A 13,709-nucleotide genomic window follows, 5' to 3' on the forward strand; every position below is an offset into this window, starting at 1 on the left:
GTCAGGTGGTTCTTGGCCTCCACGTCGTGCATTTAAAATCCTTTAATGCACGGCAAACCGTTGATTATCCCTTACATACATATACAGTGCCCTCCATAAGTATTGGGACAGTAAAGACAAAATTGCTCTGTTTGCTGTGGAGTCAAGAAATCTGTGAATATGATTAAAAGATGAATATGAGACAAAACTACAGAATGTTGAATCACCCAATAATAAAATGTGACATTCTGTCATTTTTGGAGTTTCATCCCCCTATCTGATGTGAGCATAAGTATTGGAACAGTTGCCTCACGGGTCTTTCTAAGTGGTCAGCTCTGTCCTGTTGCATCAATTGTTCAGATAATAAAAGCAGGGAATGTGCCATATCAGTTATATCCATTGCTTCTGCATTCTGAGTCTTGCATTCGATGATGACACACACAAACCAGGATGAAGACAAGGGAGCTGACTTTGAGAGAAAAGCAAGCAATTTGGATGCTAAAAGAAAAGAGAAGGTCAGTTAGAGCTATACCAAAAACAAAGGGCATGGAGAAATCAAGCGTTTGGAAACCACCGGCGACATGAGCAACCCACAACAATCTGATCGGCTGAGAAAACAACAGTAGTTGATGACAGACAAATCATAAAAGCTGTGAAAATTAACCCTAAAATATGTGTCTGTAAAATCACCAACATCCTCCAGAAAGCTGGGCTGATGCTCTGACATTCTACTTTCTGCAGAAGACTTTGAAACAGAATTACAGATGCTACACAGCAAGATGCAAACCTCTGACCAGCACCAAAAATAGAAAAGCAAGATTAGAGTTTGCAAAAAAGCACAAAGGTGGGCCAATAGAGTTTTGGAACTGAGTTGTATGGACAGATGAGACAAAGATTAACCTTTATCTAAGTGATGGGAAAGCAAAGGTGTGGAGAAAAAAGGGAACGGCAAATGATCCTAAGCATACAGCCTAATCTGTAAAGCATGGTGGAGGTGGTGTCATGGCATGGGATTATTGCAGACAATAAGCTGTGTAACCAATACAACGTTATGATTCTTACAGGTTTTGTTTAAATTAACACAGCTTTTATGAATTTTGAAGCCTAAATGCAATTGCCAGAAGTAAAAAGAAAATAGTCCCATTTAGCCACTTTTCAAGAAAAACCCAATTAAAAAACCCACTGACTTAAGGATGATGGGACCTGAAGTGCTCCTTTCTGGGTTAATTCTGGCTATCTATTGATAGCTTACTGCAAATCCACCCACTCCATATAACTGCACATTACACATCAAATACAGTTTCTGTAATGTTTGTTGCTGGAAACTTGGCGCATTGTGACCGGTTTACACGCTGTGTCAACATAGTGCTGTCTAGCATATAGGAGAATGATGGATGAATGGAAATTGGTTTTGAGAGGAGGATAATTTGTCTTGTCAATTAATGTGATCATTGCTCATTACAGACCTTCATTTTTAAATGGGTTTTTTATCTTTCTGTTTGGTTATCTGTCTCTCTTTTCAGCCCCAAGTCTACCCCCAGGCAACCTGATGTGGATTCAGGAGGGGAACAATGTTTCTCTATCCTGGGATCCAGTGAAAGCAAGGGACAATGAGTCAGAAGTCATTGGGTACAAGGTTGGTATTGCACAGATACTGTGGATGTAAAGTAAAACACAACGTCGCTGCACGTGTTCAATATTTTTTTTTCCATTGCAGGTATTATTGCGTCAAGAGGGACGGGGCCACAGCCAAGTCATGAGGACTCCAAACTCAGCCGTGGTCCTGACACTACCTGAGGGGGGCACATACATCATTGAGGTGCGCGCAGTCAGTGAAGGAGGTGAAGGAGCCGCTAGCACTCAGGTCAGAGTGCTCACCTCCTCAGGTAAGCGTTCACTGTATGGTTTTTCAGATTTGAAGATGTGTACGTATGGCAGTAGGCTTGACGGCTTAATTCCTCTTTAATTACCTTCCCTCTGCACACCTACACAGTCAATTAGATTTTCCTCCACTCTCAAAAGGAATGACAAATTGAAAGTTTACCATCATTATACTACTAGGACTAGTGGGCTATTTTAGAGCAAATACTATTAAATTAGTTTTCGGTTACTTATTCCCAAGACCTGTATTTTCTTTCTGCTATGTCAGATGTAATTATAGTGCTTGCAGAGTAGCTCTGTATGGCCTTTTACTTCTGGACAACTTTCTGCAGTTCATTCAGCTCAAACCTCTTTAAAGTTGCTCAGACTCCTTTCAAACATTGTTTTGTAGATAATTTCAGCCTTAAGCCCCTTTCAAAATGGCACAGATCACCGAGTCTGTTGTTCGCTATTGTTGCTAGTAGCTGATACTCAATCCTCATACATTCAACTATTTCTTTGAAAACTACATTGATGTCAGTGTGTGCACATTTTCAGTGACACTCTATTTATTTTTGGTTTGTAAACACCAATAAACGTGAAAGATTAAAGATTAATGTAAGGTTTAAATATTTAAGATATGCCACCAGTGGTATTTTAATCAAATTGAGATACCATTTTTAGTAATTTGTTTAGTAATTTTGTGTTCTCTTTCATAGGTTCACTCGACGCTGCGTTGCTATGACGCAATGGGAATGCCCTCTGGGTGTGCCAATTGTCTGAAGCCCCTATATAATCACGCCAATTCATTGGCTGATGGCGCGGGTGCCGCCTCGATGCTCTTACGTCGCCATCCTTATACTGACGAATGCACCATCTGCTCCTCAGATTTTTCTGCCTTCACGAAGCGACCATTTTAGCCCTGCTGTTGCGGCTTTTCTGGCCCGATATTCGGACTGTTTTTCATTGAGCTTTCTTCATTTGCATCGATAGTGGAACACTGTTCTCTTTGCGGTGAAGTGCATGGAATTCCATCGCTGCCAGCCGCCAGCTGCCGTGTTCTCGCTTCATTACGAGCGACAACCCACACAGCAAGTGTGTTAAGTGTTTGGGTTTTTAACACACGCGCGAGGCGGTTTACGGCACTTCTAAATGTAAATTCTGTTAAATCTCCGTCTCAAAACCCTGCCCACTAGACTCGCGGTTTTTGAGAAGGAGTCATCCATCTTTCCCCATCATGCCGAGGCCCTCCGTGAATCCACGGCCTAGGGTTCGGATGTGGAGCTCAAGGTGATGGAGAGCTCGAGGCGGGTCTCGCCCTTTCTCTCTCTCTCTCGCCCAAGCCCGTGTGCGCGGATTCGCCGGTTGAACTCTCGCATGATTATTTATGCTCTAGCCCAGAGGACTCGGGCCTGCTTCAGCCGACGCTCTCCCGCCTAGCGGTCAGGAAGCACGGCCTTCCGCGGCCTACTCAGAGCTTGTAGACGTGCTGGCGCGCGCCACATAGAAGCCCTCTATTGATTGCCCCGACGAGCCCCACGAACCCCTGTAGTCTAAACTCAACGAGCGGTTTCTGAGCGGCCCAAATTCGAGGCCTGCGTGGAGAAAGCTGCCCTTTTTCGGCCATGTATCCTGGGTGAAATCTCCAGATCCTGGAAGCAGCCATTTTCCACCCGCCTTACTAACGCAAAAAAAAAAAAAAACAGCTGCTGACTTCACCAACCTAGTGGTTTCTGTGGAGCACGCGGCTGTTTGTACATTTTTGGGGTCTTGCTTCCAGTCTCATGTGCTTCCAGCTATTTCTAGCTTACAAAACTGCTCGTTTTGCTGCTTATATATTGCAAATTGGTGTCTTACTATATTATTTTTGTGTATTTCTTATAATAACTCACTGGTTTGTTGTTCAAACTGATTTTCTGTGTTATTCTTCACAAATTCCGGGGGGCCAGACAGTTCATACGTTTCTGCCCGTTTCTGCCCGCTTCTAACACGCTCTCCTCATTCAGTTCTGTCACATCCGCCACCCAGTGCATTTCGGTGTGCAATAAGCTTTCAGTCTCACTCTCTTTTGACATGGGGGGTGGGAGACTCACCAGTCTTTCTTCCCTTACCACCTATTTCTTTGTCACCTGCTGCTCACGTGATAGGAGACACGTTCAGTTATCTCCCAGAGCCAGCAGACCCTGTACCAGTCACAGACCAGACCCTCACCTCGGTCCTTGTGGGCTTCCTCATCCCGCATCAGGATGCCAGAGACTCTCTTCGCAGTAGATGATGATGTAATGCCCTCTGGACCATCTCGGCACCCCATACAGGTATGTCCTGTAGACTGCAACACTCTGCTTCCTCTATCGCAATTCTTCACGAATGGAAGCGTCTACCAGGTGTATCGCCTTGGGTTCTCCGTACATTTCAGTTTGGTTACTCATTTCAGTTTTAGTTACACACCCCCAACCCCCTTCCCCTGCTTCGACGGGGTTCAACTGATTGTAGTGAGCAGCGCCTCAGAGGATTCTGTGCTACAGCAGAAACTATCTTCCCTGCTCCACAAGGGGGTGATAAAGGAGGTTCCTCCAGCGGTCAAGATGTTGACGCTGAGGCTATTATGTCACAAAATTTGTGCAGGAGACTGGTTTGTCACTGTTGACCTGAAGGATGCCAATTTTCATAGTCAGGTCGCTCGGCGACACAGGAAGTTCCTCAGGTCCGCCTTTGGGGGAAAGGCTTACCAGTACAAGGTTCTTCCCTTTGGCCTGGCCTTGGCACCAAGGATATTCACAAGTGCATGGATGCTGCTCTGGCCCCGTTGAGGCTCCAGGGCATACATATACTCAATTATCTGGACGATTGGCTCATTTTAGGCCACTCCAGGGAATTAGTGAGTTACCACAGGGATGTTCTTCTTCACTTCTTTCTTGGCCTAAGAAAGAATGCCAAAAAGGAATGTTCTGACCCCCTCACAACTGACTGTTTTCTTGGGGGTTCACTTGAATTCCATTCAGATGCAGGTCCGTCTGGCTCCTGCCCAGATTTCCAGTCTCAACGCATGCTTGGCCCGCTTCAAGCTAGACCATCATGTGTCTGTGAGCACTTGTCGCAGGCTCTTGGTCCTCATGGCCGCAGCCTCCCCGGTGCTGCCCCTGGGGCTGCTTCATATGAGGCTGTTCCTTTGGTGGACGAAACATTTAAGGATCCACTCGACAGGACCAGCCTTTCGCTTATTAAAGGTGTTGCGCAGTTGCTTCCGCGCCCATTCAATATGGCAGGACCCCCTCTTTCTTCTGAGAGGGATCAGTATAAGTGCTGTTACCATTGCCAAATGGTTACGACGGACACCTCTCTGATGGGCTGGGGTGCGGTCTTCAAGGACAGACCAGCATGTGGAGTTTGGACGGGAGAGTTCCTCTCCTGGCATATAGACAGCCTAGAGCTGAGAGCTGTCTTTCTGGCACTGATGCACTTTCTCCCCTCACTCAGGGGGTGTCACGTGATTGCCAGGATGGACAACATGGTGGTAGTATCTCATATAAACAGCCAAGGGGGTTCACGGTCGTGCACCCTGGACAGGCACGTGCGTTGTCTTTTCCTTTGGGCGCAAAGCCGATTTTCTGTCGAGACAGAAGCTCAGATCGGGGGAATGGATGCTGAACCACCAAACAGTAGCCCAGATTTGGGACTTGTTAGGCAGGGTGGAGGTGGACCTCTTTGCGTCGCAGGAGTCGTCCCAGTGCCCGCTTTGTTTCTCCCTGAGTTCCACAGCACCTCTGGGCATAGATGCATTCGTTCACCCGTGGCCGAACCTGAGACTGTATTCGTTTCCACTTGTCAAGCTGATTCTGGCAGTCCTGTGCAGGGTGAAGGAGAGCGGTATCGGTCTCCTGCTCATAGCCCCGTTCTGGCTGTCCCAGACGTGGTTCTCGGAGCTGATTTCTCTTCTGGATCGCCTTCCGTGGTAGATTCCAATCAGAGAAGATCTGCTATCTCAGCTTCAGGGCATGATCTGGCACCCTCAACCTGAGATCTGGAAGCTGTGGATATGGCCCATCAAAGGCCACCAGCTTTTACTTCTAGTCTTCCTGCAGATGTTCAGGAGACCATTGCTAGTGCTAGAGCCCTTTCCACGAGGAAGCTGTATTCCTCCAAGTGGAAAGTTTTTGAGTCATGGTGTTTGGCCCATGCGGTGGACCCAGTCAGCTGCCCTATAGGTCCAGTGCTGGAGTTCCTGCAAGAAAAACTTGTGGCGGGAGCGGCTGCTACTACCCTGAGAGTTTATGTTGCGGCCATTGCCGCTCAGAAAGAGTTGGATGAAGTCCCCTTGGGGAGACATCGGTTGGTCTCCGCGTTTATGCGTGGAGTTAGGCGGCTGAGGCCAGCACGCCACTTTGGACTTCCTTCTTGGGACTTATCAGTCGCCCTGGAGGGCTTAATGGAAGCTCCTTTTGAGCACTTGGAGTCAGCTCCAGAGCGGGTTTTGGCTCTCAACGTTACTCTTTTGTTGCCGCTAACTTCTTTGAAGCAAGTTGGGGATTTGCAAGCTCTCTCTGTCAATGAGGTGCATATGGACTTTGCACTGGGTCTTGTCAAAGTAACCTTATGACCCAGGTCGGGCTATGTTCCCAAGGTTTTGTCCACATCATTTCACACCCAGGTGGTTACCCTTTATTCTTTCCATCCTCCTCCTTTTGTTTCAGGTGAGGATGTGAGACTTGAGATCTTTGAAGCTCTACGTGGACCGCTCTAGCCATTGGAGAAAATCTCCCCAGCTGTTAATATGCTTTGTTGCTGGCCGGTGTGATTCTATACGGGCTTCAGACAATCGGCACACCCAGAGGGCATTCCCATTGCGTCATAGCTACGCAGCGTCTCGTTACCTACTCCAAGAACATGGGTTACGCAAGTAACCCGAGATGTTTTTTATCTTTTTTTTCTTTTTTAATATGTCTATATTTTTATTTTTATCATAGTACATCAAGTTAAACTTAATGAAAATAATATTTCTGAAATAAAATATTTATTCAGTTTTGCATTTCAGTTTGCATTTATTTCAGATTCAACTAAATAAATAAATAAATAAAATGGTTATAGTTAAATGCCAAGATGTGTCATGACACTCTAGATGGCGCAGGCTGATGGGTTTTTTACATAAACTGATGATATTCACAGCGTTAAACGACTTAGCACTAGCTGATTGGTCCATATTGCATACGCAGCCAATGAGCTTACTGCTTTACATTTAAATGGCTGGTTAGCATTCACTTGAGCATTTTGCAGCATGCCTTTAAGAGGTCCTCTGAAACCCTCCACCTTGCCCAGCTCCACCTGTATAGATCTGCTACAAGTTATTTTATATGCTATTTGTGCAGCAGCTGTATGTCTTAAATACTCAAAGCACCGTATCGGTGTGTGTACTGGCAGTAGCAAGTTCCCGTGTTTGCTTGCAGCAGCAGCAGCAATAATCTACAACTACAGCAATAACCAACAGCAGAAGCAATTCAGCATCAGCAGCGTAGAAGAACTATTCCGCCAAGACCAAATACATTAACATTGTCATATCCATTACCATGCTAAAATCTCCCGAGAGTTGTCATGATAGAACTACAATAATCATGTTTGCCACTTGGATTTTTTTTTTTTTTTTGTATAACTGAAACTGGGATTTGAAAACCACTGAGAATTTTTTAAGGGGAAAGTCGGGGGTTCGTGAGTTCATGAAGCATAGAAATCATTTAAATTAAAAATATACAAATAAAAACAATAAAATAACAATTAAAATTAAATAATCAAAAATATATTTTATTTTATAAATATTGTATTTGTTTATCTGGATGTTTATCTAGGTTACAGGGGTTTCTCTGATCTAGCCAAAAGTGTTGTAGTATTTTCATATGCTGATGACCAACCTAAGCTGACAACTTGGTCAGGCTGAGCGACTGACTTAAGCTAGAACCAGAAAACTAGCTTAGTTTTTAATGAATTGCATTTGGTGGTTTTGTTAAGAAACAACTAATTTCACAAAAATAAGTTTGTTAGGTCTCAATTATAAATTAAAAAATATATTTTTTCATGGGCCACATGTGAACAGATGTTACAATACATACAGTACATATCTCAAGATTCAAGATTACTTTTTTGTCCCTGGGTAAATTTATCTTTGTCTCATTTCTCTCTTTTTTGTTTCACTTCCAGGAGTGCGTGCGAAGAGTGGACAGCTCTCTGTCCAGAATCTGCCTCCAGGCTTGGCATGGACTGCTCTTTTCCTGTCATTAGTGGTGCCTTCTTTTCCCTTGTGAGGCTATTGGGTCATGTACTGTTCCTTACATAAACCTTCCCTCTGCCTTCCTTCTGAAGACCACTCCCAGCCACCCCTGTATGAAGGGGATGGGCTCTCCCTCCTCCACACAGACTGCCTGCTTTGGCCTGTACCATCAGCAGGACCTAAGGGTCAGCCAAAGGGAAGCGCTTCTTTTCCAAGAATCAAGAAATGCCTCCAAAATCCAGACAACTCCATTGTTTTTCTTTTCTGGTCATATTTGTTTCCAGATTTCTGTTTGGGATATCATTGTAGTATTGTGCTGTACAAAGTGTGGAGACAGTTGTTTAAAATCTCCACAAAGCTGTAAGAGACGTTTTTTTAGGGACTGCCTTCCGGAACAGCTCTCCAAGCTGCTGAGGCCGCCCACTGCTCTGTACCGCTGTGGCTTCCCTTGTTACATTACTGCATCCATTTGACCCTTTGGCTGCCTGACAAGCAAACGCAGAGTAAGCTCAGTAGAAATAAGTGCATTGTTTTCTTATTCACAAGTGGAGAGTGTGGAGACAACAAAGAAAAAAAAAAACATTTTTATAGTGCTGAAAATCTTACTATTTCCAGACTTGCTTTTTGTACATTGTGTTACCTTTAGAGAAACAAAAAAATGTGGAGAAGTAGTGTGTTTTGGTCGGCTGCATCTAAGTTTTTGAACTTCAGTTTTCATTTTTGTTATGTTCAGTGGGTATTGAGAACTAGCAAGGTTGCTGGGCAACAGGGGGACTGATGGACAAACCAGAGATAAAGGGTTTGAACTCCACTTGTCGTGCCCAAACATTTCTGTAGACAAAGACCAAGGCTGATCTGTAACAGTTGAAATAAATGTGATGTATATTTTTAAAAGGCCTCCGGTGTGTGTGTTCTAGATGAAGATGAGCGGTGGAAGGTCTCGTAAATTGATTTTGAAAGAGTCACTGTCTCAACAAAGTTTGTTGGACATAGAATTGAGTTTTAAGAAAATTATTTTCTCAAGAATGATTGTCTTCCCAGAATTCTAGATAATTAACTCAAACGCCTTCATTACACCTGCTGTTAAAGGGTTAGTTCACCCAGAGAAAAATTTTGGGTGAATGAAAAGCGCATTTGGGATGCGCTTTATTTGACTTCTTTTGGACTGTTGAAAATACCCGCCCAGTGCCATTATAAAGCTTGGAATAGCCAGGACTATTTTTAATATAACTCCGATTGGATTCGTCTGAAAGAAGAAAGTCATATACACTTAGGATGCCTTGAGGGTGAGCAAAACATGGGCTAATTTCCATTTTTGGGTGAACTAACCCTTTAACATGCATTTGCAGTGAGTGGACCACACTTGACCACATTAAAGGAATAGTTCACCCATAATTGAACATTTGCTTAAAATGTACTCACCCTCAAGCAATCCAAGATGTAGATTTGGATAAATTTATGTGAATGGGTGCCTTCAGAAAGAGAGTCCAAACCCAAACTGCTGATACAAACATTACAATAATCCACAAGTAATCCACACGTTCATGTAAAGTCTTGTGAAGTGAAAAGCTGCATGTTTGCAAGAAACAAATTCATCTTTAAGGTGTTTTAATGTTTAACCGTTGCTTCTGGACAAATTGTCCATCCCCAATTGTCCTCTCACATCAAAATCCTCCAACATATTTGTTTAGAACTGTTTTAGGCTGTTTTTGCTTATAAACAGTGCTTGATCTGTGCATATTTCTCTCCTGATTCAAACAAATTGGCTTTTTTCACAATAATATGGCTTATGGACAACAGTTTGAAGTTAAAAACATCTTAATGATGGATTTGTTTCTTACAAATATGTAACCCTATGCTTCACAAGATGTTTATTGATGAATTGGAGTTGTGTGGATTACTTGTGGATTATTGTGATGTTTTTATCAGCTGTTTGATCTCTCATTCTGACGGCACCCATTCACTGCAGAGGATCCATTGGTGAGCAAGTCATGTAATGTTACATTTCTTCTAAACATCCGTTTGGATGAATAAATAAACTCCTTTGCACACTGGATGGCCTTGTGGTGAGCAAATTGTCATATTTGGGTGAACTGTTCCTTTAATTGAATGTTACTTGACATTGCAAATATGTGAAATTAGCTCAGTGAAGTATGTTTTAAAAATGAAAACAGTGACTATGATGTCATGCAGGCTGTGACTCACTGAAAACACAAGGTTGCTTTTCCTCGTCGTACTATAACAGGTAGGGATGCTGTTGTGTGTATTGGCATGCGCTGGCAGTGAAGAAGCAGAGGAAAATTGGATCTGTGGAATAAAACTTTCTAACAATGGTTGTTTCGGCAGTTGTTGACATCAGCAGATGACATGCAGCAAAACATACAAGCATGCAATTTTTCACTACACAAGACATTATTGATGGGCTGGAGTCATGTGGGTTATTGTGATATTTTTATCAACTTTCTGAACTCTAATTCTGACGGCACCCATTCAGTGCAATTAATCCATTGGTGAGCAAGTGATGTAAGGCTGAATTTCTCCAAACCTGTTCCAATGAAGAAACAAACTCATCTACATCTTGGATGGCCTGAGGCTGAGTACATTTTCAGCAAATTTTCATTTTTTGGTGAACTATTCCTTTAAAGTCAAATGTAAATGTATCCTAAATGCACTGCGATCACTGAAACAACATTCGGGAGTCAGGAATGGATTCTGACCACAGTAATACTGTATATATATATATATATATATATATATATATTACAATGGCCATGCTACAGATAATTGCTATCTATTGCTTTGATGGATTTTCCAATCTGTTTTTATCTATCAGTAAAATATTGTAACGCTTGGTGTTTTTAATGTGCCATTGATATCACTAGAACTTCTGTAGCAGGAGCTCTTTTAGTCATCAAGCGATGTGTTGTGGTTTCTTGGTACTTTATTTTTATTCTGCTCTTTAAATGCTAAGAAGAGACAAGACACCACGCTCTTTCGATCTGGTCACCCGAGTTAATGATCGATATGCCATAAATTATTCCACTGGACTGCTCTTAGAATCTCACCCTCAAATCCTCTCTCACTGTCTATTTAATATAGACTATAAATTTACTATAAAGTAATTAAAAACTTTCTATTTTTTTACACTTTTCTTCACTTCTCAACCCTATTAGCACCCCTTACTTTAAGAATGTTTGGTCACACTTTATTTTAAGGTCCAATTCTCACTATTAACAAACCATTAACTACGACTATTCCATCAGTAAACTCCTAATTTGCAGCTTATTAATAGTTAATAAGGTAGTTGTTAAGTTTAGGTATTGGGTAGGATTAAGGCTGTAGAAAATGGTCATGCAGAATATGTGCTTTATAAGTACTAATAAACAGCCAATATGTTAATTCAAGTTTAAGCGCTTTTCACGATACAAATCATTGCAAAGCAACTTTACAGAAAATTAAGTTTATACATTATATTTAGTAGTAGCTTATCAGTGGTGACTGTCAGTTAATTTACATATGGCACAAATGTATGGAAAAATCAATTAAAGACTATGACGATGAACACTATTAACAGCAATTATTATATGTTGCAATTAAACTTATAGCAAAATTTGGTAGTTATGTATGTTGTTTCAGGGTTGGCATCATCTGAGATCCTCTGAGGGGTTGGCATCATCTCTTCTCAGGTGTTCTAGATCCAGACTGAAGCTTGTGTAAAGAGTTTTGCGACCTTAGGGAAAGTGATGGATTGTAGTGTGATAGAAGACTAGTTAGGTACGCAGGAGCTAACCCATTAAGGGCCTTATAGGTAAGTAATAATATTTTGTAACTGATACAGAACCTTATAGGTAGCCAGTGCAGAGACTGTAAAATTGGGGTAATATGATCATATTTCCTTGACCTGGTAAGGACTCTAGCCGCTGCATTTTGGACTACCTGTAGCTTGTTTATTGAAGATGCAGGACAACCACCTCTTTTTCTAAAATTTATTTTCTATTAGTTTGTGGATATGCTAGGACCTGGGAGCTTTTAGAGCCTGCCTATAGCTGGACATACTGTTTTTCCACACAATTCTAAAAACTTCCAAGTTAGTTTTTCTCCATTTGCGCTCAAGATTATGAGTTTCTTTCTTGAGAGAATGAGTATTACTGTTGTACCATGGCGCAGTAAGTTTTTCTCTAACCTTTTTCAATTTGATGGGGGCAACAGCTTCTAATGTATTAGAGAAGATAGTGCCCATATTGCTAGTCATTTCGTCTAGTTCATGTGTATTTATGGGTACAGAAAGCAGTTGAGATAAATGAGGCAGTTTATTTGTGAGTCTATCTTTAGTGGTTGAAACAATAGTTCCCTTTCAGTCAGTCACTCCGAGTCACATCGGTGACCGACGAATTGGGAATCTCGCTTAGAGAGACCAATCCACTTCACGTGTAAACTAAACGAGCCAATGCTCATTGGCATGTGATGATTGCATCCAGCTGCCGCTGATCACAGCGTGAGCATAAAAAGACAGCCGGTGCAGCGCATACCAGCTTTTTGCTTCGGAGCCGAGCGACAACATCGTTCTGCTCCTACCAAACTGCTTCGTGTGTGACGAGACTAGCGCGCTCTAAAAGAGCATTTCCCTAAAAGAGCCAATTTCTCTAAAAGAGTACAATAAGTTGGTGTGTCTTTGTAAAGACGACGGATTGTCTTTTTAAAGATGCCGTTTCACCCGTGCTTTTTTGGATGCGGTTGTTACCTGGCGCCAGGTGATGGTCACGATCACTGCCTCACGTGTCTGGGCATTAAACACGCCGAGGTGGCGTTCGCAGATGAGTCATGTTCCCATTGCGGGAAGATGACCATCTCAGAGCTGCGGGCCAGGCTCTGTTTCCTCCAGGGGGGGCGGAGCTCTTTTGCGTCTTCCGCGATCTAGTGTTCGTCCTTGCGGCAGCCAGGCGTGGACTACTTCGGGCAGTAGCACGGGCGGTCTGAGGGTTACAGTGGTGGCAAACCCCTCAGGGAACCAACCCTTGGGGGACCATCGCTCCTCTAGCGCTTCGCAAACAGTTGAGCCGCCAGAGGAACGCGCTGGGCCCTCTTCAAAGATCGTACCTGCGGTATCCTTCGGTGCTCCTCCCGACGACCGGATGTCGATCACTGCATCGGAGAGAAAGCTCTCTGGGAAGTTCTGAAAGAGCTCCGAACCGTTACTGACCTCGCGCTCCGAGCGACGAAGGTCACCGCGAGTTCTTTGGGTCATGCGATGTCCACACTTGTGGTCCAGGAGTGCCATCTCTGGCTGTATCTGGTTGATATGAGCCGCCCGAGTTGGGTCCCTGCGTTCCACTTTGCTGCCCCACTGCGGGTACGGCGGTGGTTCTGCCGGTCCCGCTTGCACAGTATCTGGGTGCCTGGCTAGCGCTACCCAAACCATCTCATTGGCTTCTGCAGACCATCAGCCTTGGCTATGCAATTCAGTTCACCCGGCATCCCCCCAAGTTCAGTGGCATCCGCTTCACGACAGTGAAGGCGGCCAATGCTCCTGTCTTGCGTGCGGAGATCGCAGCCCTACTGGCGAAGGATGTGATAGAGCCGGTCCCTCCAGCCGATATGAATACAGGGGTTTACA

The 13,709-nt window shown here is 43.5% G+C and overlaps 1 protein-coding gene across 3 annotated transcripts in view; it reads left to right on the forward strand.

The window, feature by feature from the left end:
* cntn5 (contactin 5) overlaps positions 1-8,947 on the forward strand; it is a 377,750-nt gene extending 368,803 nt beyond the window's left edge. For all 3 annotated transcript variants that reach the window (XM_016490714.1, XM_016490721.1, XM_016490730.1), the window contains 3 exons: positions 1,503-1,615; positions 1,697-1,865; positions 8,026-8,947. In XM_016490714.1, coding sequence (XP_016346200.1) covers positions 1,503-1,615; positions 1,697-1,865; positions 8,026-8,129 — 386 coding nt within the window. In that variant the 3' untranslated portion in view covers positions 8,130-8,947. The remainder of the gene's footprint in view (positions 1-1,502; positions 1,616-1,696; positions 1,866-8,025) is intronic.
* The last annotated feature ends 4,762 nt before the right edge of the window (positions 8,948-13,709 follow it).

Source organism: Sinocyclocheilus anshuiensis, unplaced genomic scaffold (assembly GCF_001515605.1).
Source record: "Sinocyclocheilus anshuiensis isolate Anshui unplaced genomic scaffold, SAMN03320099.WGS_v1.1 scaffold569, whole genome shotgun sequence".
Classification (NCBI taxonomy): Eukaryota; Metazoa; Chordata; class Actinopteri; order Cypriniformes; family Cyprinidae; genus Sinocyclocheilus; species Sinocyclocheilus anshuiensis.